The 23,464-nt window shown below is 44.9% G+C and overlaps 1 protein-coding gene across 1 annotated transcript in view; it reads left to right on the forward strand.

Moving 5' to 3' along the window:
* KLHL12 (kelch like family member 12) overlaps window positions 1-23,464 on the forward strand; it is a 594,063-nt gene that overhangs the window by 79,143 nt on the left and 491,456 nt on the right. The window contains exon 3 of the mRNA XM_085600332.1: window positions 21,476-21,629. Within this exon, the coding sequence (XP_085456458.1) occupies window positions 21,476-21,629 (154 nt within the window). The remainder of the gene's footprint in view (window positions 1-21,475; window positions 21,630-23,464) is intronic.

Consider the following 23,464-nt stretch of genomic DNA (forward strand, 5'->3'; position numbering starts at 1 on the left):
TCCAGCAATGTAGAAATCTTTTTAAGGGTCAAATCCTCATTTACTCTCAACGTAGAGATCAAATCTTTGTCAAAGTCTAGCCCAAGATATTTAAAGCACCGAGGCTGCCAAGTGAGACCGGAGTTCCCAATGATCCCTTTATCCCCAACATTGTTCAGAAGCTTGACCTCCGTTTTGTCCTTATTGAGTTTATATCCAGATACTCTGGAAAAGTCTTCAATAACAGTCATGAGGGCAGGTATGGCCTCATCCGCTCTTTCAGACACAATAAGTACGTCGTCTGCGTAAGCAGTTAATTTAACAATGCAATCACCAAATGGCACACCAGCTATCTTAGGATCATTCCTCATATGGTATAAGAATGGTTCAATTGCTAACAAGAACAAGGAGGGAGACAGGGGACATCCCTGTCGCGTGCCCTGCTTTAAACAAAAGGGGGAGGAGAAGGAACCACCCGCTCTGACCCTTGCCGAAGGACAACAGTATAGGGACATTACTACTTTTGTAAACGATTCCCCAAGATTGAATTTACATAAAACTGCTTTAAGGAAGGACCAATCAACCTTGTCAAACGCTTTTTCAGCATCTAGAGTTATTGCTGCCGTGGGCGTACCAAGGAGTTTCGCTTTTTCTAAGACGTGCGCCAAGATCCTTGTATTGTCACTGGACAACCGATTTTTAAGGAAGCCAGCTTGGGAAGGGTGGATCAACTGGGGAAGAACCCTCTGGAGGCGAGCGGAGAGGATCATAGCAAGAAGTTTACAATCTATGTTAATCAGCGAAATTGGCCTATAGTTTTTCGGTAACGACGGGTCTTTCCCTTCCTTAGGAAGTACAGCAATTATTGCTTCCGCTAATGTACCTCTGACCTCGCCAGATTCATTGATGTCTTGAAATAAGTGTAGGAGGGGTTCGACTAAAAGGGAGGGAAAGGTTTTATAAAATTTTGCCATGAAACCATCAGGGCCAGGAACTTTCCCTATCTTTAGCTTTTTAATTGCAGTCTCTATCTCCAGAGCATTGATTGGATTATTGAGACTGGCCTGGTCTTCAGCAGAAAGCTGCGGAAGGACACACTCGTCTAAGTACTCCTTAATCCTGGATTCCTCCACCGCCGTATTCTTTGCATAAAGGTCTCCGTAAAATACTCTGAACACCTCTGTTATTTTATCTGGGTCAGAGTGTGAGGATCCCAATGCATCCTTAACAACACTAATAGAGTTCTTCTGGACTTTGAACTTCAAGTATGAGGCTAGGGACCTACCTGCCTTATTAGATTCGCAAAGCTTAAACCTCCTACCCTTATCAAGCCAGACTCCCGCCCTTTCGCTAACTATTTTATTATATTCATATTTCTTATTCGCCAACGCCGCAAGAGACATATCATCCCTATCTTTTAAGTGTCTGATCTCTAGGTTCCTAATATCGGCCTCCAAGGCCTCCAGCTTTGCAGTATGGTTTTTGTTCATGGCTGACCTAATTTTGATACACACTCCCCTTATAGTACTTTTCAAGGCATCCCACCGAACGAGATCGGACGTGTCCCCCTTTTTGTTAATCTGAAGATAGGACGAGATCGCCTATGTATAGTGGACCGGTGTTTATCACTGTTTAGGATTTCATCATTCAGACGCCAAGATGTCTGGCGTGAGGAAGGTTTGACATTAGCAAGTGATAAGGATATGCAAGAGTGATCAGACACTACACGGGGTTCTATGGTAGTGGACTCTAATCTAGGGACGCCGTTCTGTGTTATGAGGATATAGTCAATCCGGGAGTACGAATCATGTGGCGCGGAATAAAAAGTATAGTCTCTCCCAGTGGGATTCTGGAGCCTCCATGTATCCACCAATTGGAAGCGTTGACACAGGTTAAGAAGAGCTTTATGTGACTTATTTGACTTGAAGGGGCAGCGTGAATCTCTATCTAAAGTTGCATCCAACGGCAGATTGAAATCCCCAGCCAAGATGTGTACCGCATTATCCGGAATAGTTTCAAGATGCTTATTCAGAGCGTTCCAAAACTTCAAATCGCTAGTGTTGGGGGCATAAATGTTAGTGACATAAAACTCTGTATTATCCCTACTCAATTTGGCCGTGACCCACCTTCCATCCACACACGCTTCAGAGGACAAGATCTCTACCTTAGATTTCCTCGCCACAAGTATCAGGACCCCATTATTTTTGTTCACCGCCTCAGCCCCCACAACCTCATTATAAAATTTATTCCTCAAGTGATAAAACTGCTTCGCTTCAAGCTTTGTCTCCTGTAGTAAAACAATATCTCCCCTCATTCTTTTCACATAATCCAAAATCTTTTGTCTCTTGACAGGCTGGTTCAGGCCTTTAACATTAAGAGATAATATCTTCAATCTGTCTATATTGCATACTCCCAACGGAGAACTAATTGAGCTAATTGGCATCACAAGGTTGCAGCATCATACCGATAAACATACATTTCACACAATAAGCACATTCAGGGCAGTAGTAGAGTCCAACACCACCCACACCCACGAGCAACAATGAGATGGTGACTATGCAAGCAAGAGGAGACAAAAACAAAAAACATTGAACACACACCCTTCCCCAAAAAACCCTCAACCCCCCACCCTCCCCACCCCCACTGTACGTAGTAGGCATGGTGACTGGAAAAAGATTGCGTCACATCCCCCCGTGCTTGACCATTGCAGAATAAAAAGAAACATGGAACAGAGGAACTAACACAGTCAAATGGAGGTATACTCCTCACTATAGTAATATCAAACAACCCACATCGGGAGCTCACTCCTCAGGGACCGCATCAGCCGGTCAAGAGCCATTAACCAAACTAACAAGAAGCCACCAACGTGCTCCTCAAACCACCCTATGTGAAGCATGACCATTAGTAATCGTGGTCAAAGGAGCCGACCCACATCTTATTGATAAGCATTAATGACAACATACACTGAAACCAGGTAATGGAAACAACCACCCACAACCAACAGATCACTCATTGGAAAGTGTCCTAAAGCGGAGAGTCGCACTGACGACAACCCCTCACCGTGAGACGATGAAGCACATATAAACTTATGAATTCTGAATTGGCAAAAGAGAACATGAAACACATATAAAATTGTGAATTGGCAAAAGAGAAGATGGACCGGTCACTTGTATCCTGATGCCGAGGCCTGATCAACTGTACCCACGGAGTTACTCGTTTCCATGTCCAAGTCTTCCGGCCCATCAAGCATACGTTTCAGTTTCAGTGGATCAGAAAAAAGGTGCATAGAGCCATGGATCATCACACGATATTTTGCAGGGCCCACGAACCCATATTGGAAGCCTCTTTTCTTTAGCATCGGTCGGAGTGCCAAGAACGCCTTCCTAACTTCCACCGTCTCTTTACTGTAGTCCTGAGAGATGAAGATTTTGACCGATTTCCATAAGATATGGTTGTTTTTCCGCATGAACCCAAGGATTTGCTCAACATGCTGGTAACGCAGCGGTTTACAGACAATAGCTCTAGGACCTTTTTGATTCTTATTTATTCTGCCCGGTACTCTATGAGCCCTATCAAACTCCAGTGGATGAGTAAAGGACATGTTAGTAGCCTGGGTGAACCACGATTCCAAAAAAGCCACACAGCTCCCATACTGATCCTCCGAACCTTCCGGAAGACCAAAAATACGTAGGTTACCCCTTCTGTTTCTGTCCTCCAACTCCGCCAGCTTCCGTGTTGTTTGATCCGCGGTTATGCACAGGCGTTTAATGGCACTACAGGATTTTACTTCCAGGTCCTCTAATCTGCCAATTCTCGATTCTGCTTCTAACAATTTTGCATTGGTTTCGCGGTTATCTTGCCGAATCGCCGCTACCTCTTCCTTGGTCGCTTTCTCCAGCTCCCTAACTTCATCTAGCTTATTGAGTATCAGGTCCATCGGGTCCGTGTTGCCTTTCCCTCCCTTGTTGGGTGAACTTGGATTCGACTGATCAGATTTGAGTCTCTTCATACTTTTCACTGAGTCCTTGACGTCCGCCATGGTCGCTAGTTACACCTCTTCCGTGGGCGTACTCCGCTGCCTCCTTGTGTACCAGCCCCCACCTGTAGAATGACTGACGGTCGCCGGGTCTTCCGTTGTCTTATAGTATCCAATTCCTTAGAGCGCACAATAAGCCCATAGGTCTACCACATGTAATAGTATGGACGCATTACCTGTCCATTCCGTGGCTGCTACCTGCGCTGTCAGTGGATCACCATGAATAAGCACGCACTTTCATTTAAAGACAGAGACGTAAAACAGCAAATATGTGCAAGGCTGGCTGCACCGACCCAGGATAAATCCGTGTAGTAAAGCACAGGGTGATCCAGATAGAAACACAGGGTGCCAAGTTGGTAAGTCTTAGATCTCGCGTCTTGGTATCGGATTCACTCACAGCTCCCCATCTCCAGGCAGAGGATCTAAAAACCCCGATCTAGGCAGGCAGACCGTATCACAGGCAGTATGGCAGACTGGCAGACTCAGCCGAGACAGCTTAGATCCACTTGGGAGAGAGCAGGCCACCTCTCATTCTCGTCTTCGCACCAACAATCGCGCCGACACTGCCTCCATTACGAGTGACGAGCAGCGTCAGCAGAACTGATCAGAGTTAGGCGCGGCTCTGTACCTGGCTTCCCCACCTTCCAGAATATGACAAAGATAGCCGTCATTGCTCGTAGCAGGGACCCCCCTCTTCACAGGACATCACTCAGGCACCGTTGCAGTGACCTAGAGATTCCCCGACTGGGATGCGGGTGCCGCCATTTTGCGAACGCGGTAGGCATCAATGGCTCGACTCAGATTTAAGCTGGTCATCTGCACCAGCCCATACGCGCACCCCTCCACATACCGGTTATCACCGCAGCAATCGGCAGCAAGTTCCTCCGACATTGACGAGTGACTTCCAAGCCGGTCGACAACACCCCGGCAGTCACGCGGTCACATGTCCTGCTACACTCCTCTCGGCCATCGATCGGAGCACACGAAGGTCCCGGAGAGCCGCTTCCCTGCGTCCAAAAACCTCCAAGTTTCACCTCGGCTGCCCCCTTACATTCCGGTTAAAGATTCCTCAACTTGTCGTTTCGTTGGGACAGCGAGACCCGTTCCTCCGTCCTTTTTCGAAGATCGCACGGGCAGAGAGATTCACAGCGCCGCCATCTCTTTCTGCGTCCAAACCACGCCCCCCCCCAAGAATGATTTTTAATGTGAAAATTATTTTGCTTTTGTAAAACACTGATGTAACACCATCGACGTTCCCAAACTCTGAATTATTTTTTCAGATAATAACCAATGTATTATTTTGGGGGAACAAAATCAACGTTCACCAATTCAAGATTATTCTAAATAAGGTCTCTTTTTTGGTTGATTTTTTTATGTTTTTTGTAATTGAGAGGTCGTACCCAAGCAGGGTCGTTCTTTACCGTGGGCCAGCTGGGCCCATGCCTAGGGCGCAAGCTTTCAGAGGAGTTCTGGAGCTGGCTGCAGCAGTGTGTCAACCACTGTTTCTGAAGGCTTCTGGTACTGTGTCTACATTTTGTGGGGTTTTCTTCTCCTGAATCTCTTAACTCTTTTCCCCTCACCTTTCCCCTAAACTTCTATTTCCAACACACCAAAAACTCTACTTTCCCTTGCTTCTCTGCCTCACTTTTATATGGGTTGGTTGGCTGGACCCAAGGAGGGAGGGGACTGCGCCGACGCTGGCGGGAGTCGGGCAGCGTGAAGGTAGGAGAGGGCTGCTTTCCTCCCTCCGGAGAGGTCAGCGGAGGGTTACCGGGGCAGAAAGGAAGCGGGCGGACCATGGCTCTCTTCCTCCCGCGCGGGCTGCTCCGGAGCCTCCGGGTGAGCTTCACCGGCCCGGGTGGGAACAGGGGCTGCCTGCCGCCGCCTGGAGGATACACTGGAGCAGAAACTACAGCAGCGGTGCATGCACCGCGAGGCTAGAGGGCGACGGACGGTATGACGAGAGGTCCCCCAACATCCCCACTAGAAAAACACGCACATTTGCTCATAGTATCAACACTACTCCCCCACTGACTTCAAATAATGACTCTAGCTAACCCCATGGTTCCAACTCATACCTAGGGTTGTGTGTGTACATCACTCTGTGATCAGCGCAACTCCGGTTCCACAATGGATGCAACAAGTTTGTTTTTCTAACAGCTGCCTCTTCACCACCTCAACTTAATCGTGTGGTGGGCTCCCTCCTCCCAGCACAGAAGCGGAAGAAGGTAGTATCGTACAGAGCTACCCACCAACGGAGCATGGATCTCCTCACGGATGCTCCCTTCCCCCACCGCCATGGTCTGCATTTAGTCACGGCGCTTCCTCTAACACTTCGCTGCCCCTGGCCACGAACACGGCGTACAGCCTCTCTAGTACCCAAACGAGAAGGACTGCGTGGAGGAGGGGTGTGCGCTGTGCGGCAGACCCAACTTCTCCCGTGTTTTTGGGTTTCAATCCTTGTTGAACGTGTGTGAGCTATTCGTTCGCGAGGTTTGAGTTAACTTTGAGTGCATGGAAGCGACTTTTCTTGCTTTCTTTCCGCTCGCCGCAGGGACGTTCTCTTCACTCATTAACTGCTTATCTGTTCATTGAAACCGGCCTCGGGGCTTCCAGGCACCCTTTGGGTTGAAGCTCTGCTGCCACATCACTGGGAAGCCATGTGAGCTGTTTACCGCTCTGTCTACCCGCCTGTATGGAGATACTCGGTAACGTGTCATTTAGGGGGGGTTGCAACTGGTCAGCCCAGATGTTTGACAGCGCCAGCAAGGGAGATGGAAATAACTTGTATTTTCCCCCAGTACTTGATACCTAACGACAGCGTTTTGACTCGCTGTAACTAAGCATGTTTCTCCCTCAACTTTGTTGTTACCTAAGCTTCTCAGCTACCCCGCCCCATCATTTTACTAAAGATTTCAGGAAGGATATGGTAGGTTCTAGGGCTGTGCGAGTCAAGTCCTCTAAAAATACGGGCTTGACTAAAAAGCTTAGACAAAGCATAATGTTATTGAAAGCAGTGTGTCCGGAACTCACTACATCACTCACTCTCTATCTCTCTACCTCACTCTTTCTATCTCACTAACTCACTTTCACTGTCTCTTTCACTACCTCTCTCTATCTCACTACATCACAACACCACTCTACTTACATCTCACTACCTCACAAAATCCCTCTCCCTCACTACATCACTGTTTCACTACCTCACTCTCTCTCACTACATAACTCTCTCTACCTCACTACTCCACTCTATCTCACTACCTCACTATCTCACAACTTCTCTCTCTCAAAACATCACTACCTCACTCTCTAGCTCACAACCTCACAACTTCACTCTCTCTCACTACCTCAATCACTCTCTGTCTCACTACCTCACACTTTCTATCTCACTAACTCACTTTCACTCTCTTTCACTACCTCTCTCTCTATCTCACTACATCACAACATCACTCTATGCTTATATATCACTACCTCACAACATCCCTCTCCCTCACTATTTCACTACCTCTCTCTCTATCTCACTACATCACAACATCACTCTATGCTTATATATCACTACCTCACAACATCCCTCTCCCTCACTATTTCACTACCTCACTCTCTCTATCTCACTACCTCACTCTCTATCTCACTACCTCACTCTCTATCTACCTCACTCTCTCTCACTACCTCACTCTCTATTTCAAAACCTCACTCTCTCTCTCTATCTCACTACCTCACTCTCTCTCTGCTAATGCAATAGGTATCACATATGCAAAAAAAAGCTAATGCCAATAGAAATGACAATGCCATTTATTTAGGGATACAATAATGATAAATAATGAGCAATACCAATAGCTCTACCTATAATATTGCCGAGACCATTGCATTGTAAATGCTTGTTTGGAGTTGGTGGTTAGCAAGGCAAGAGGGTTTAGTTTGTCTAAGATGGCATTTTCTATTTCCAACAATACTGGAATTGTAGTTGCTAGGAGGAGAAAACCTATTCTAGCCTTCTTACCTCGCGAAATTGATTTTGAGATAAGGTAATCTAGTTTGTGATGGAAGTCTTCTGTTAATACAAGGGGTAGCATGTTGATGAGATAATTGACTAGCGGGGTGATCATAATTTTTATCGTTTCGATTCTGCCCCACCAAGTGATGAATTTAGGGGACCATTTGTCTAGCAGTTTTTAAATGTTATCTAGGGTAGTGTTTTTACTGTGGTGTAGTGTAACTATTACATTGCTTTCAAACTCGATACCCAAGTATTTTATATATCCGGGTTGCCATGCCATGCCGGGCCTGAATTACCTAAAATCTCTTTTGTAAGTGAATATTTAAAGGTTTTTCTTCAGACTTGTCTCTGTTCAACTTCTAGCCAGAGTGTACAGAGTAATTTTCAATTGTGTGCATCAGGGCCTTAATTGAGGAGCCAGGATTTTCTGTGACTATCAGAATGTTGTCCGTGTATGCAGCTAGTTTAACCTGAATGTTATTAAAACCTATCCCAGCAATTTCTGTGTTTTGTTTTATGTCCTGTCCTAGCGCTAACAGAAAAAGGGAAGGAGAAAGAGGACAGCCTTGCCTTGTTGAAGGCTGAGAGACTCTGACAGGGAACCATTAATCGCATTCCGCGCTGTGGGTTTCACGTATAGTGCCATGACCATTTTTATGAAGGAATCACCGAGGTCGAACTCATGCATGCATTGGTTTAAAAAATGACCAAGATACTCTGTCAAACGCTTTCTCTGCTTCTAGAGTTATAGCTATCGAAGGAGTGGGGTTATAGAGCACGTTTTCGAGGACCTGGCATCGAAGACGGGTATTGTAATTTGACATGCAGTGTGTAATAAAGCCTACTTGGGAGTTGCTTATTAGTTGTGGAAGGAATTAGTTAAGTCTAGTGGCCAATATTTTCACATACATTTTGCAGTCTATGTTAATGAGGGATATTGGTCTATAATTTTTGGGAAGTAAGGGGTCTTTCCCTTCTCTTGGGATAACTATAATGTTGGCTTCTGCCATTGAATCTTTTGTACCACCTAAGCTAGCTATATTATTGAATACTTTTAATATGGTTGGTTGTAGGAGATCTGTGAATGTTTTGTAGACTTTGGCTGTGAAGCCGTCTGGGCCCGGTGCCTTGTTATCCTTCTGGAATTTAACCCCTTCAGTGTGGCGCGGATTACCGCACTGTGCTGAAGGGTTCGTGCGCGGGCGGGGCCGTGACGGAGCGGTTCCGTCATCCGCACAGCGCGACCGACGCGCATGACGGAACCGCTCCGTCACAAGCATCGATAGGGTTAATGGACTTGTACACTTCCGAATCACTTATTGGTTTTCCAAGTGCGAGTCTATCAGATTCGGTTAGTTTGGGAGATTCAATCTTCCCAGGTATTGTGAACACTTTTGCAGATTTAAAATCCTGATTGTTACGATATAGGGCTTCAATAATTTGTTTTAAACAGTTTAAAATATCCTTTGGTTTAGTATGGGTTTGGTTGTTTGCATCTTTGATTGATGTGATTCTGTGTTGGTTTTGTTTGTGTTTGAGATAAGAAGCAAACATCTTACCCGCTTTGTTAGCTTCGCAGAGTTTGAGACCCTTAAATTTGTTTTTCCATACCCCTGCACGTTCACTTAAAATTTTGTTATATTCATACTTATTTTGTGTAAATCGGTTGAGAATATTATTGTTTAGAGAGTTGGTTTGCGATAATTCCAGTTGTGGATTTTTGTTTTGATTTCAGTGAGAACCCCCCTCAGTGTCTAACTAATCCCAGAGTGTGTTCACATTTGTCTTCGGGATATTGTTATTTTTGAGATAATCCGTAATTGCGTCTTCGATTTTCTTTTTGTCATTGGGGTCTGTTAAAACATTGTTGGTGAAACACTATCTTTTAAGTGGAGGTTTAGGGTGGCTGCCAGCTAACATGGTGTTAATGCATGAGTGATCAGACACAAGTTTAGGCGAAATATTAGTCTGGTCAATTAGGTGTGTAAATGAGCCCAGTATAAGTATATAGTCAATTCTTGTATACGAGTTGTGCGGTGCTGAATAAAATGTGTAATCCCTGGAGTTAGGATGTTGAAGGCACCAAGAGTCCTTGAGGTTATACTTAGAGCAAATTTTCTGTACAACGCCTTGAGATTTTGTAGGGTGGTATTTGCAAATGGAATGGCAGTCTATTATAGGGTCTAGTGGGAGATTAAAGTCGCCACCTACTATGATTAGGTCGACTTGGGGTAGGCACATTTTTTAGGATAAGTTTTCCCAAAAATTGGGCACGTCAGCATTTGGACCATATATGTTCAAGACCTGTATGGAGTCATCTCCTCTGCGCAGGTGAGTAATTAGGAGTCTGCCCTCCTCATCATGAGTGTTTCAAGCATTATGTTGGATTTTGTTTGTTATTAGGGTGATTACACCTTTCTTTTTGTGTTCCGCTGGTGAGCATGCAACGTGCAATATCCAGTTATGTTTGATGAATTCTGAATCCTTGCTAGATAGTTTTGTCTCCTGTAACAGTATGATGTCACCTTTAGTCTTTGCTAGATATTCTATAACTTTCCGGCGTTTAATCGGGTGATTAAGATCCTTCACGTTCAAGGAAACGATTTTGAGGTTGTCAGTAATGTTATGTGTCATTGTATGTGCATGAAGTGGTGATTTGACATGAGTTTACAATGATACTAATGCTTAATTGGAGTAGTGTCTCCGGATTAGTGATAAGCCTAAGGAAGTTCTTAATAGGGAGTGTTAAAAAGCAGGTAGCTCACCGTGTGTATAGGTGGAGAACTGATGGTATCACTAGTAAGGGAAAATGAGCAGAAGAGCAGGCCAAAAATGACAATAAAAAGATACTGAAAATGAAAAAACAAATATCAAAAGCAAGAACCCCCAACCTCCCCCTTGCCCCCTCCTCCCTATCCCTGAGGACATCGAATGTCGGAGGTGCGACGGCAGGAGCGTCAATCTGTCAACTTGGAGAAAGACATTGGTTAAATATTAGATAACCTTCTAAAGTGTAGATGACAAGTACGTGTTCGAAGGACTAACCAAAACTTGATTTTTGTAATATGAGAACTAAATAATTTCGGTGTGAGGATTTACAATGACCATGGTGACTAAAGAGTGTATAACTGAGGGAACAAGCCTTTCGTAAGCTTCTAGTTCTGTATTAAAGAACCGACAAGAGCTATTATAACCGGATAGTACACCTGAACCACCCAGAGCGAGATCACAATAAGCCTAAATATACATATTAAGTAGGAAAACGTAAACCTGAGTAAATATGAGCAATAAAGACAGACCACATATACTCAAAGCTATGGAAGAGAATTCCCTCCCAGTAGGCAAAACTTAGCTGTTGTGTAGAGGAAAGAAAAAAAAGACAGAAACAAGGATATTATGATTTCCTTTTGTTAGAAAAGGAGTTAATTTGATCCATGTTGTGTGTGACCGCGCCGTATAGGAAATTTGACTAGGTTGCTAGGGTCATTGAAGAAGTGGAGATGACCATTCTCTGTGATTTTGAATCTTGAGGGACCTGCAAATGAGAATTGGATGTTTCTTTCCCGTAGCCTGTCACTTAGCATAAGGAACCCTTTCCTTATGTAAACGGTAGATTTTGATTAGTCCCGTGTGAAAGTTATATTTTGACCATTCCAAGTGATCTGACAGTTCTTGCGTGCAAAGTTTAGAATGGCCTCCGTGTGCTGATATCTCAGCAGCTTGCAGATGATTGGGCGAGTCGTTTTCCTTGCCGCTGAGTTATATGTAGGTATCCTGTGTGCTCGATCCAGTTCTATTTTCTTGTAAAGTTTTATGCCTGTGATCTGAGGAATCCAGTCCTCTAAGAAGGAGATACAAGACTCTGTAGAGTCCTGTGACCCCTTAGGTATTCAGAAAATTCTAATGTTGCCTCTTCTGTTCTTGTCTTCAAGCTCTGCTGCTTCTCTTTTAAGACTGCTGGTTATGGCAAGAAGGGACTTAATATCTTTGCTGGAGCAAATCGAGAAGTCCTCTACATTGCTGATTCTCTGTTCCCCGGCGTTGATTTTAGAGCCGATTGTGTTCATGTCAGCCCGGACGGCGGTCAAATCAAGCTGCATATCATCCCTGTTTTGCTTGGTCGATTTCGCTAGGTCGTGAACATCCGCCCGTTTTCTGAGGATCATTTCCATCGTGCTATTCATATCTGCCTTTTGAGAGTCAGATGGAGACGGTTCAGCTTTGGAGCGTTTATAGTGTGCTTTAGAGTCTTTGTCCGCCATGGTGGTGCTGGAAGTGTAATCAGCAGATGGAACGGCAACTGGGCCACAGAGATTTAGAAGTTAGAGTTCTTCGCGTTTGTAACACCCTTAAATGCACTATCTTTGTTGGGATTTTAACTCGCTCTGCCCAGAGTGAAGGTTATGGCTTGGTTAATGCAGCTTCACCATGTCAGAGTAGGGTACAGTTATGTAGGGCAGTTTTGTGGCCTACAGGACCTTTCACCGTGAAGAGCACTGTTATTGCAGATAGGCTAAAGATACAGCCAGTAAGAAGTAGCTCTACCTTATTGATACTGATTAGTGTTATCGAATTATAAGGTCTATAGACTGCAAGGTGCAGCTTGATGTTGGTAATCACAGGAAATTGTTGCTAGCAGACACAATTGATTCTGCTGTGTGTTACAGTCCTTTCAGCCCCATAGTGAGATTTTTAGCTTGCGCTGTGCTTAAAGGTCCTGCGCTGTGTTTAAAGGTCCTGCGCTGTGTTTAAAAAGCTTTCCTACAGTAAATGTTTAACACAATGCACAGAACAAATAGTGAATTGGTTGTGAGGCAATACCCTCCATTTTAGGGTCAGGCACTGTGGCATGCAGGCATGGTTGAGTTTTATCTGGGGCCGCTACTGCAGTAAGGCTTTGATCCTGTGTTGTGGTTAAGGGGCCTGTGCTGATTTTAAAGAGCTATCCTGCGGTGGAGGCTTAGCAGAGTGCCAAACACAATCAGTGGTATGGGTGTGAGGCAACATCCTTCATTTTGGGGTCAGGCACTGAGGCAGGCAGTTATGGCAGGTTATGATTTAGGTGCAGCTACAAGGCATTAGTCACACAGGAGTCAGATGGGTTGCTGGTTTAGTTGCCTGGGATCCCGCTGACATAATGCATCAAATGCTGTTGGGAACTCTATTGCAGGTAAAGTATGATTCCAACATGTACTGGGCGCCATCTTGTCCGCAAAGCACTCGGCTGACTACAAACGCTGACCAAAGTGAGCGATTGAGCAGTTACAAGGGAACAAGGGGCCACCAATGAAGAAGCGCTGGTAAATTAGTGCACCGCATTACTCAAGAAATAAATATTGCAGCGAGCAGAATGCAGACGAGGTACGAAAGGTGAAAGTGCAGCACCATTTTAGACAGGCAGGTACAAGCAGCATCTCGGTACCAATCGCTGTGCGAGTATAACACAACAGTCCGAAAACAAAGGGTACCTTCAGCAGAGGAGTATAGATGGCTTTCCTCACGAGAAGGTGAAGGAAACAGATGTACCCCTATGCTGGAGGCGCTGCGATTGGGTGTGTCTGCCATTTTGGAGCTGATGCGGTGTTACACTATGGTAACCTTCGGCTCGAAATTATGCCACAATTCGTGTATCTTGTCGGCTTTTGGCCATATACTCGGAAGCATCACATCATGCGGTCCCCGAGACAAGTTTCTGATCAGCCTTCCACGTCGGGTGGGCAGAGAAGGTCGCAATTACGTCTCTGCGTCGAGCAGTGATGAGATCAGGCAGCCATCAGCTCTGCCGTCCCATCCATGCCCCAAAATGGAGTTGTTTTTATACAAGAACTCGGCTATACTCCAAGAAAGACAACTGCTCTCAATTTCCGTACTGTGATGCCTGAAAGTGATGTGCTAAATCGAAAAGTTAAGGTAAATATGTACACAGTGCAGTTGCATATAAGCAAGCGCTCCGCTCTCCTCTGATCCCTTGTATAGCACCTGAGTTGCTGTGATAGCCTAATGTGCCTCTGTTTTTTTGATTTAGCACGGCACTGCTTGAGATCGTATGCAGAGAATTTCATGTGACCAAAAATATGATTTTAGGATTTTATTAGTCGTGTATTTGCTCTGTTTCCAAAATCTGTTGACCATTTTATTACATTAAAAAATGAATATGTTGCCAGATGTCAAAAGAAGGCAAAAAAGGCATTGGTACTGTGGTTGGCAGACAATTCACAGACTGTGATGAGTTGTTAACTAGTGTACCACACATCAGACAGATGATTGGATATTAGGGCAATGCATTACACAAATCCAATTAGTACCTTACTATAAAGGATGACCGCTTGCTTTCTTGTAGACTGGAGTTCAGTTATGCTATTTAAACAATTAGAGAAGTGCCACGTATCACGCGCTAGCCGAACGCCTTTAAAAGCAAGCCCCTGCATCACCGCATTAAAAATAATGATCATGCATTATAGTGTCTCCTCAGGTGTAAAATGCTAGAGCCATGCAGTATAATAATTAGCACGGTCTGAGCAAAGCTGGTAGCGCTGTCCTCGTTAAGGGAGTCTTTTTCTGCTCCATGTGCTGGAAACCAGAGACTCATCAACACAAACGCCCACTGATTGTCAGTCTGGAGCAAGTTCCTTGCTGTTCCTCCCTAGGTAGATGTTGCACTGAGGAAAGCAAAAAAGTGATGGTGGATTGCTTGAATTAATCTCCTCCACAATGGAGATTACTCAGGAGTGCATTTCAGTTTATCTGTGGTTGCCCACAATGTTATCTCTGAGAGCAATCAGCCTTGGTACTGCTCCAGTAGGAAGAGTCCAGCCGAACTAACTGCCAAGATAGGTTTCCTCGGAATGGGAACAACAATCAACCCCAGACAGGTTTCTGTTCACTTGGGTGTCTTCTTTAGGATGCAGATTATCTTCTATGGTGCAATGTGCAGCCACTCAAGAAAATCAAAAAGTGATAGATAGAATGCTTGAATTAGTGGCAGCCACTGGTAATTGCTTGGGGCCACATTCGATTCCAACCCGTTGTTTTCATTGGAAGCCCACGTATTGCATATGTAAGAAGCAATGACATCTGCTATGGGGTGAGATAAGGATAATATGTTGCATGGCTGAACACTTCTAAGGTCCAAAATGCGAGACCTATTGGCTATGCCAATGCTTGTTTAAAAGGCAAGCAAGCCCTGACAGCCTCATGTACTGTGTGACCTTCATTGACCTTTTGTTGTTCATTCTTAGTTGAGTCACCTTTAATCGGTGAAAAACAGGATCCTGCATCTGCTGGAGATGAGTAACATTTTTCCCAGCATTACATGATGGCCGACCACCCTCCCATTGATAGGGTAGCTTGATATCTGGATTCATAAAGCTTTTTTTTTTAGCCAGATGAGCATACTGGCAGGTCGGGTAAATATAATTGAGTACGCAGTGATTTTCAAACTATAAAAGTTATTGGTACCAGTTTAAGTACTCTTTCAACATACTGTCTGCTGTTCACATGCATTTAGATACATCCCTTCACTTTTCCTACATCTTGTTTATTTAGAAGACAGCAGCTTCTATTCAATGAAGACTTTAAAGTTCTGTAATTTTTTATTTCATTGCTTGGAGGTACAAGATTCATGCCCAAGCTTTTAGCCTTCAAAGACATCCTGTGTCCTTTTGTAGGCTGCTTAATTATACAATTGTACTGCATTCCTATTGCAGACAGCTATGATTCTCTTTGTGCTCTTCATAAGCACTTCACACTAGGAAGAAACCCTCGGTATCCTTGGTCAAATGAGTCAATGATAAATTCTTGGTGTCCTGGATGACAGTGGGCTGTGCGAACTACAGCGCTGCCCCACTCCCTGACCACTTTTTAGAGGCATTTCTTGTAAATTCCTTAAATGATCTGTGTGACTGCCTCGTTTTTTTATTCTGGCTTTATTAGTTTTTCACACATTAGGAATTGAGAAAGTAGAACAAGAGAAATAAGTACTTCCCTTGTGTAGGATATTCATTCTTTTGGTCTTCAGTCTTCCTGTCATAACTACGACTTATCATCCGTTTACATATTTGTAACTTAGGTGTAAATATCTGTTTAGTTTGAGGTTGAGTAGATGAAGTGGAAAGACTGTGGTTGACACGTTTGGCTGGACTGGCAAGTTCCTTTAGAGTTAACATGAGAAGGTATGGCAAATTATCTGTATCTGTTAATAAATAACTTGATGCTGTTTTTTCTGCAGCATAAATCTCTTCTGAATTCACATGCTGTGCATTTATTTCGCCATCTACTTGCTGGTTACAGAATTCGCGCCCATGTCTTTTTTTTTTTTTTTGTGCTTTTTAGGTCGAGGACCGTCCGGTCTGTCGAAGGCAGAACCGGAAGTCGGAGATTTAATGATTCTTAGAGTGGCTATTTAGCCCGCCTCTCTTTTTGCTTTCCTCCATTGGCTGGCTTCCTAAACAGAGGCCAGCCGTTGGAGGAGAGAGCCGTCCCTCCAAATAGGCTCCGTCTTTTTCAGATTCGGGGGCGTGTTAGTGCTGTTCTTTCCACTTTTTAGCCACGCCCTTTCTCAGGCGTGTTTTTCTCTCCTCCAGCCAATGGCAAGAGGAGAGAAAAAGAAACACGCCCCCGAATCTGAAAATGCCACTGCGTTTCTCCGAGGCATTTCTGCTTTGCCGAGGAGAAAGGCAGTGGTTTGCTTGCCTTTTGCTCTGCCTTGTTCCTGTATGTTCCTTCACTCGTAGCCCTGTATTTATAACGCAGCCCATTCAAGTATCAGAAGGCAATGGAAATATAAAAGCAGGACTCGATGAATACTCGTGTGTGAAAATGCGGTAATTGGAGATCTAAAATAAAAGCGATCGTTTATTTTTCGACCAATGCACTCGAGGGTACAAGTTGTTTAAATGTAAACTCCGAGTGTAATTGTACAGAGGTAAACACAAGTCCTCAACTCCCCTGTTCATAGACACGCCCATTTCTGTCAGTACCTTATGGGCTGCTCCCACGTGGACCTCCCGCAGTCTCTTTAAATCAGTGCCGGAATTTATCACCCTGGCCGCATCACTGCCGGCCAATGGCTGGCAGCCGAGCGTCTCTACGTGATGTCACATCCGGCAGTCTGTGTGTAGCCGGCGGGCTTGAAGAGGGGAATCCGGGTAGAGGCGGAGTAGACCCGGCAAGAGAGAGGGGGTGCCATGGGCTTCGATTTCCGCAGGTAAGGAGGTGTGTGCAAGGTACGACCCTCGTGCCCACCACAGACGGGGCACGCCGCCTCCTCATGGCAGTTAGTTCACTGTAAGATGCATCTTTACTGTCAGTGTCACGAGGCCATAAGAAAAGGCACCACGAAGGGAAAATGAGAATAAATAAGACTTATTCATCCTGATAAATCTTTCTCTGCTCTACCAAACATCCCACCATCTAGGGTCCTACCTGTTCCTACCACTGTCTCATGAACCTGCCCGCTGTACTAAACACACAGTTGCTGTACTCTCTCTGCTCCCAGGGTTCTGCTGCTTTCTCTCCCTGTCTGCGTCCCAGGGAAGGGGGGAGGGGATGGGGCGGTCGGTCGGTCTAGGTTGGACGTCCCCCCCCTCCGCCCTCATGCTTCCTTAGGGCTGCAGTCTTTCAGCCTCTCTCCTGCACCCAGAGATTTCTGCCTTCCATCCTCCAGTCATGACCCAGGAGGCTGCTGCCTTCCACACCCCCATTATACCTTCCTCCCTTGCGCCCACAGACTGCGACCTTGTTTCGTCTCTCTCTTTGCGTTCAGTGACAGCTGGTTTGAATACCCCCTTGTATGTCAAGGAGCGGCTGCTTTCCAGCTATACCCTTGCACCTAGGGGGGACTGCCTTCCACACGCCTCCTTGCACCAATGCGGCGGCTGCCTTTCTTTTTCCTTTCCCTTGCAACCAAGGTGGTTACTGCCTTTCTTTTTCCTTTCCCTTGCAACCAAGGTGGTTACTGCCTTTCTTTTTCCTTTCCCTTGCAACCAAGGTGGTTACTGCCTTTCTTCTTCCTCTCCCTTGCACCAAGATGGTTACTGCCTTTCTTCTTCCTCCCCCTTGCACAAAGGTTGTTGCTGTCTTACTACTTCCTCCCACCTACGCTCAGGGGCTGCTGTTTTCCTCTTACAGCTGCACCCTGGGGCTGCTGCCTTTCATCCCCCCCACCCCCCCCAGTTGCTTCTTTCAGTACCCGCCCTGCGCCCACGAGCTGAAGCCTTCAGTTCACCCACTCCCCTGCAACCAGAGACTACTGCCATCAACGCCCATCCCTCGCTTCCAGGGTGGCTGCCTTAAATTCTCCTCCCCCAATGTTGCCCCACTCCCCTTTTTCTGCACCAGGGTCACCCCATTCAATTCCCCTGCCCCATTTTTTTTTTTGCACCTAGTGTTGCTGCCTTCAATAACCACTCTACTATTTGCTCTAAGGAGCTTTTCCCTAGAATCACAACCGGTACCCAGAGGCTGCTGCTGTCATTCCCCCATTGCACCCATGGCCTGTTTCCTTCAATGACTTCAAATCCCCACCTCCTTTAATCTGCCCTGTATACTGATGAAGACCTCCCTCCCCTGCAACCATCGGTGGCAACTGGAATCCACCTTCGTGAGTTATAAGGATGCTGTCCATCTAGGCAATGTCATGCTGACGGATTACACCCCACCCTCCGTTTCCTATTTTACATTTAGGTGGGGCAAACTTGCACAGCCTCTACCTACCTCTGCCACCATAGCTCTGACAGGCTCATACTTCTAATACTGAACAGTCCACTTCATTTACGTATTCAAGACCCAACAGTTGTGAGCTAACAAAGGATGCAACCATTTTTCATATTTATAAATGGCGCCATTTCTCACGTGTAACCCCATTTTACATGCTGCTGTTTGTATCGTAATCCGTTATGCTTCAGACCTAAAGTCTCAGCAAGGGCCAAGTAGCATTCTAGACTGTTGCTTTGCCAAAGCTGCCTTCTAGTATACTGTGTAATGACTTTCTAGCACCTTTTTTAGGTTCATTTATTGTGTTGTAGTCGCTTTATATAACCTTTCCAACTCCTGGCGAGGTGCTGAAGTAATTCTGTAAACGGGTACCCCGCTACACTACAGACTATTTCTCTGTTGTGAGACTGTTAAATTCAAGTTTGGCCTGCATAGGAAGCATGTTAGTGTTCTATGTAAGCAAGCCGATTGGTGCTGTTGTCTTGGGTCATTAGCCAAGGTGTGTGATGGCAGGAAGATGAGTAAAGAATACAGTGCATTTTTGTGCCCAGTAGTGCAGATCTCTAAGAAAACCAATTTTCTGGCTCCTTCTTTTTATCAACAGACACCTGTATGTCGATTTTATCTACACAGACATAAATAAAAATATACGATGTAAGTATTAGGGGCCTTTAATCTTTTTCTTACATCCTTTAGAACAAATGGTTAATTCTGTTCCATTACTCGTTATAGACCCATCATGTAGCCATCTCTCAAACATTAAGCAGTTTCTTTTCTATTGCAGTATCCTTCATTATTGACCTGACCTTACCACAAATTATTACTACATCCACCTCTATTTTATGCGTGAACTATTCACCATCGAGATGTCCTCATGCATTGGACTTTACATCAAGGTATAGATCACCACATCCGAAATACATAATATTATCACATCTTTATATGACAACCTTTATAGAAGGCCCTGTGTTTACATTCCAGTGATGAATAATGCAGTTTAAAGCAGAGTCCATGCTACACTTATAAGAGACAGTTCAGGGCAATCACTCTCGTTAAAACAGGGTACAAGCCCATTACTTATCTTTCTTACTATCCCCTCTCTATCTCCTTACATCGGGCGTTCACAAGTATACGCACAGTAGGTTTCAGTTGGGTATAGTTTTTATTTATACCTTTTGAGGTTATGGCATTTCTATCATTCACTGAGCATGACACTTTATTGCTCTTGTCTGTACAGCGCTTAGGAGTTGCAGTCTCTGGTCATAGGAGCTATGGTAATCCCGCACAATGTATTGTATTTGTTATCTTGAAGTCGTTTGTGTCGTGTGCGCGCTTTTCGTTGAGAGCTTGTGGAACTGTGGCCCTCTGTTCCCGGCTGCCACATAAATAACTTTAAACTGAAGAGGTCTTGAACGAAGAAGCGCTGTTCTCTGCGAACACTTCAAGAATGTTCTTTGGCGCTATACATGCAGATACGTGAACTCAGATGACGTGCTCTACAATACTGATTAAGTCGTCAACAACTACGTTAAAAATCCTTATGGCCATCTAAGTCCACGCTGCAGGTCCCGTTTATATTTATCTTCACTTTAGATAATTTGTGTTTTCCATAACTCTCTCTACCTCACTACTCCACTCTATCTCACTACCTCACTATCTCACAACTTCTCTCTCTCAAAACATCACTACCTCACTCTCTAGCTCACAACCTCACAACTTCACTCTCTCTCACTCACTACCTCAATCACTCTCTATCTCACTACCTCACTCTTTCTATCTCACTAACTCACTTTCACTCTCTCTTTCACTACCTCTCTCTCTATCTCACTACATCACAACATCACTCTATGCTTATATATCACTACCTCACAACATCCCTCTCCCTCACTACCTCTCTCTTTCACTACCTCACTCTCACACTACCTCACTCTCTATTTCAATACCTCACACTCTCTATCTCTATCTCACTACCTCACTCTCTCTCTGCTAATGCAATAGGTATCACATATGAAAGCCCCTATGTGTGGTTGGTGTCTTCGGATTCAGTTTTCCGCTATTGGGTCTGGAGACAAAATGGAGGATTAGAGAGTTTGATCGATGGATCGTCGAAGTAAAGTTTGAAAAAAATTAGCAGAACACCAAAAGATACCAAAGATTTGGAGATAAATGCTGGTGTGACCACTCTTTGCTTGCAAACCACAACCGGATAGATGACCTCACAGTCGTAGAATGTGCAGCCAGGTATTCTGGACCTTCGATGGAGGTGGAGAACACTCCCTTTGGATTTTTTTCAAGGTGCGATCACAAGTGCCAAGTCCCAGAAAAAGCACTGAAAGTTAGGGAGAAACAGAGGTGGCCACGCTATGTAATGATGACGTCACGGCAGAAGCAGGTTTCTTTCTTGGTCTGTCCAGCAATGAGGATGAAAACACCCAGTGGAAACTGAGTTGGTGCAAGGTAAGAGGTGAGACCTGAAGAAAGCGTACTCAACCTCGAGAGGCTGGAAGCAGTGAGGAACCTGTCAAAAGAGGTCAACCCTAGCAGCAAAACTAATCCTACAGGTAAGTAACCATTTCATGATAAATTGTGAAGGAGGGCAGTTTAAGACCCAACCATACGGTACTTTCGGTAGTAAAATTTGCATTTTCTCTGAAATAGCTTCAATTTTTCTGTTTTCTGTGATGCTGGCATCCTGTACCACCGAGGAAAGTCTGCCCTTGCCTAATGTGCCTAATTTCAATGTATTTTTCTAGCTTTCAGAAAAGGGAAAACCGTTTGTGGATATACAGGGCCTCACCGCTGCCACCATGGAAATTCTCCTGGACTTTGTCTACACTGAGACTGTGCATGTAACAGTAGAAAACGTGCAGGAGTTACTGCCAGCTGCATGTTTGCTTCAGCTAAAAGGTAAGTATACGTCAAAAAGCATGATTGGAAGTGTTGGGTTTACTCCTCTGAATGGCTGTCGTAGTATGACTGCAATTGAGAAAGGTATTGCCACAGGAACGTTGCAATAATCCTGAAAGAGTGGAACTGAAACGGTTAATTCTTGATGCTGGTTTTACTATATGATTTGGATTGATGTTACTGCTGAAGAGTGGTTTTGATAGCATCATTGTAAGCATTTCAGTTACTGCAGCCTAGTGGCTGTTGTACAGAATAGTGGGGCTGTCATGTGGCTACATCGTATAAGCACACAGCATTAGAGGGTGGTTAATGCCAGATTGTCTTTTCCATGACCTTATGGAAGGGATGGCATTGCTCTTAAATGTGAGTGCAAAAACAACAATTGATGGACAGAATGCAGAACAATGTCATACATTCACCCCAGTACAGAGATCTGGGCCGAAATCCATCGTTTATTTTGCTCACCATGCCATTCCAGTTTGAACCCAGCCATATGCAAATCAGTCTTGATCCTGTGCCTCATGGTAACAGTCCAGCCCGAACTGCCAAGCCAGGTCCTCCCTGGACTGGAAACAAGCATCCTAGGACCGGTTTCGGGGTTTCACCCCTCTTCAGCCCGGATAGCTTGATTCCAGTGGCATGGAGAGCACGGGACTCACGTCTGAGCATACCCGTCCCACTCGGGGTGACAAATGCAAAAACAACAATTGATGGACAGAATGCAGAACAATGTCATACATTCACCCCAGTACAGAGATCTGGGCCTCAGAGGGGGGGGGGGTGTTTAATGCCAGATTGTCTTTTCCAAGACCTTATGGAAGGGATGGCAAGGCTCTTAAATGTGAGTAGCACAGCATGGCTAGTCGTACTGAAGGGTGGCTGCTGGCAATGCATGGTTCTCTTTCCTCTGCAAGATATTACACTGGTCTTGGGTTTGAATTCACCTTGTGTTTTTTGTAATGGAGCCAGTTTCAAAAATAGAATCCTGTTGAAAATGACATTTTGTGGTAGCCTGTAGTAGACCTCCCTGCTTCATGAGGAGGAAACTGCAATAAATTAATCTGATGGTTCAAATAGGCTTAGCATGCTGAATATTAGTGCACATACTGTGACTACCAAAAATAGATTGTTGAGCACGTGGGTAATATGGTCCATGGGGAAAAAATAAATGCCTACAGCTGCACAAGATGTAAAAAACTAATTTTTTTTTTTTTTTTTTTTTTAAATACATGTATTTTTCTTTTTAGTTACTGAGTACACACACTAAACAGTACTACAATTGTTGGCCGCATCAAAACTTTGCCATGGTCCGCATCCTCCTCCCCCCCCCCCCCCAACCCCATTCATTTTATTTCTTGATGGTTTATTTCAATACAATTTCTATTTCATAACAACTGCACTTCCCCCTTTGGGTCTAAAAGTAATGAACAACCAGGTATCCCCTCTGTGTTGGTCCCTCCTCATAGCTAATCGTAGTAGTCTCCTGAGTCACTTGTGTGAGTTGTCATGTATCATCCCCTATATCAAGCCCAGAGTGTCGTCGCCATGGACCCCAAATTTTGCTAAATTTCCTGGGGCATCCCCTACTAAGGTACGTGATGTGTTCAGAGGCCATGTACAGGTCCACTCCTCTCATCCATTCCTGGACTGTGGGGCTCTCTGCCACTCCCCATCGTCTAGCAACATCCCTCTTGGCCACCCCCAGTCCTAGAGAGAGGAAGTTTAGTTGGGCCCTAGTAATGTCCACCTGACTTGGGATTCCCAGCACAACGAATCTTGGTTCGACCGGCAGTGTCATGCCTAGTACTGTCCCTAAAGGCACGATTATCTTCGCC

This window comes from Triturus cristatus, chromosome 1_2, assembly GCF_964204655.1.
Source record: "Triturus cristatus chromosome 1_2, aTriCri1.1, whole genome shotgun sequence".
NCBI lineage: Eukaryota > Metazoa > Chordata > Amphibia > Caudata > Salamandridae > Triturus > Triturus cristatus.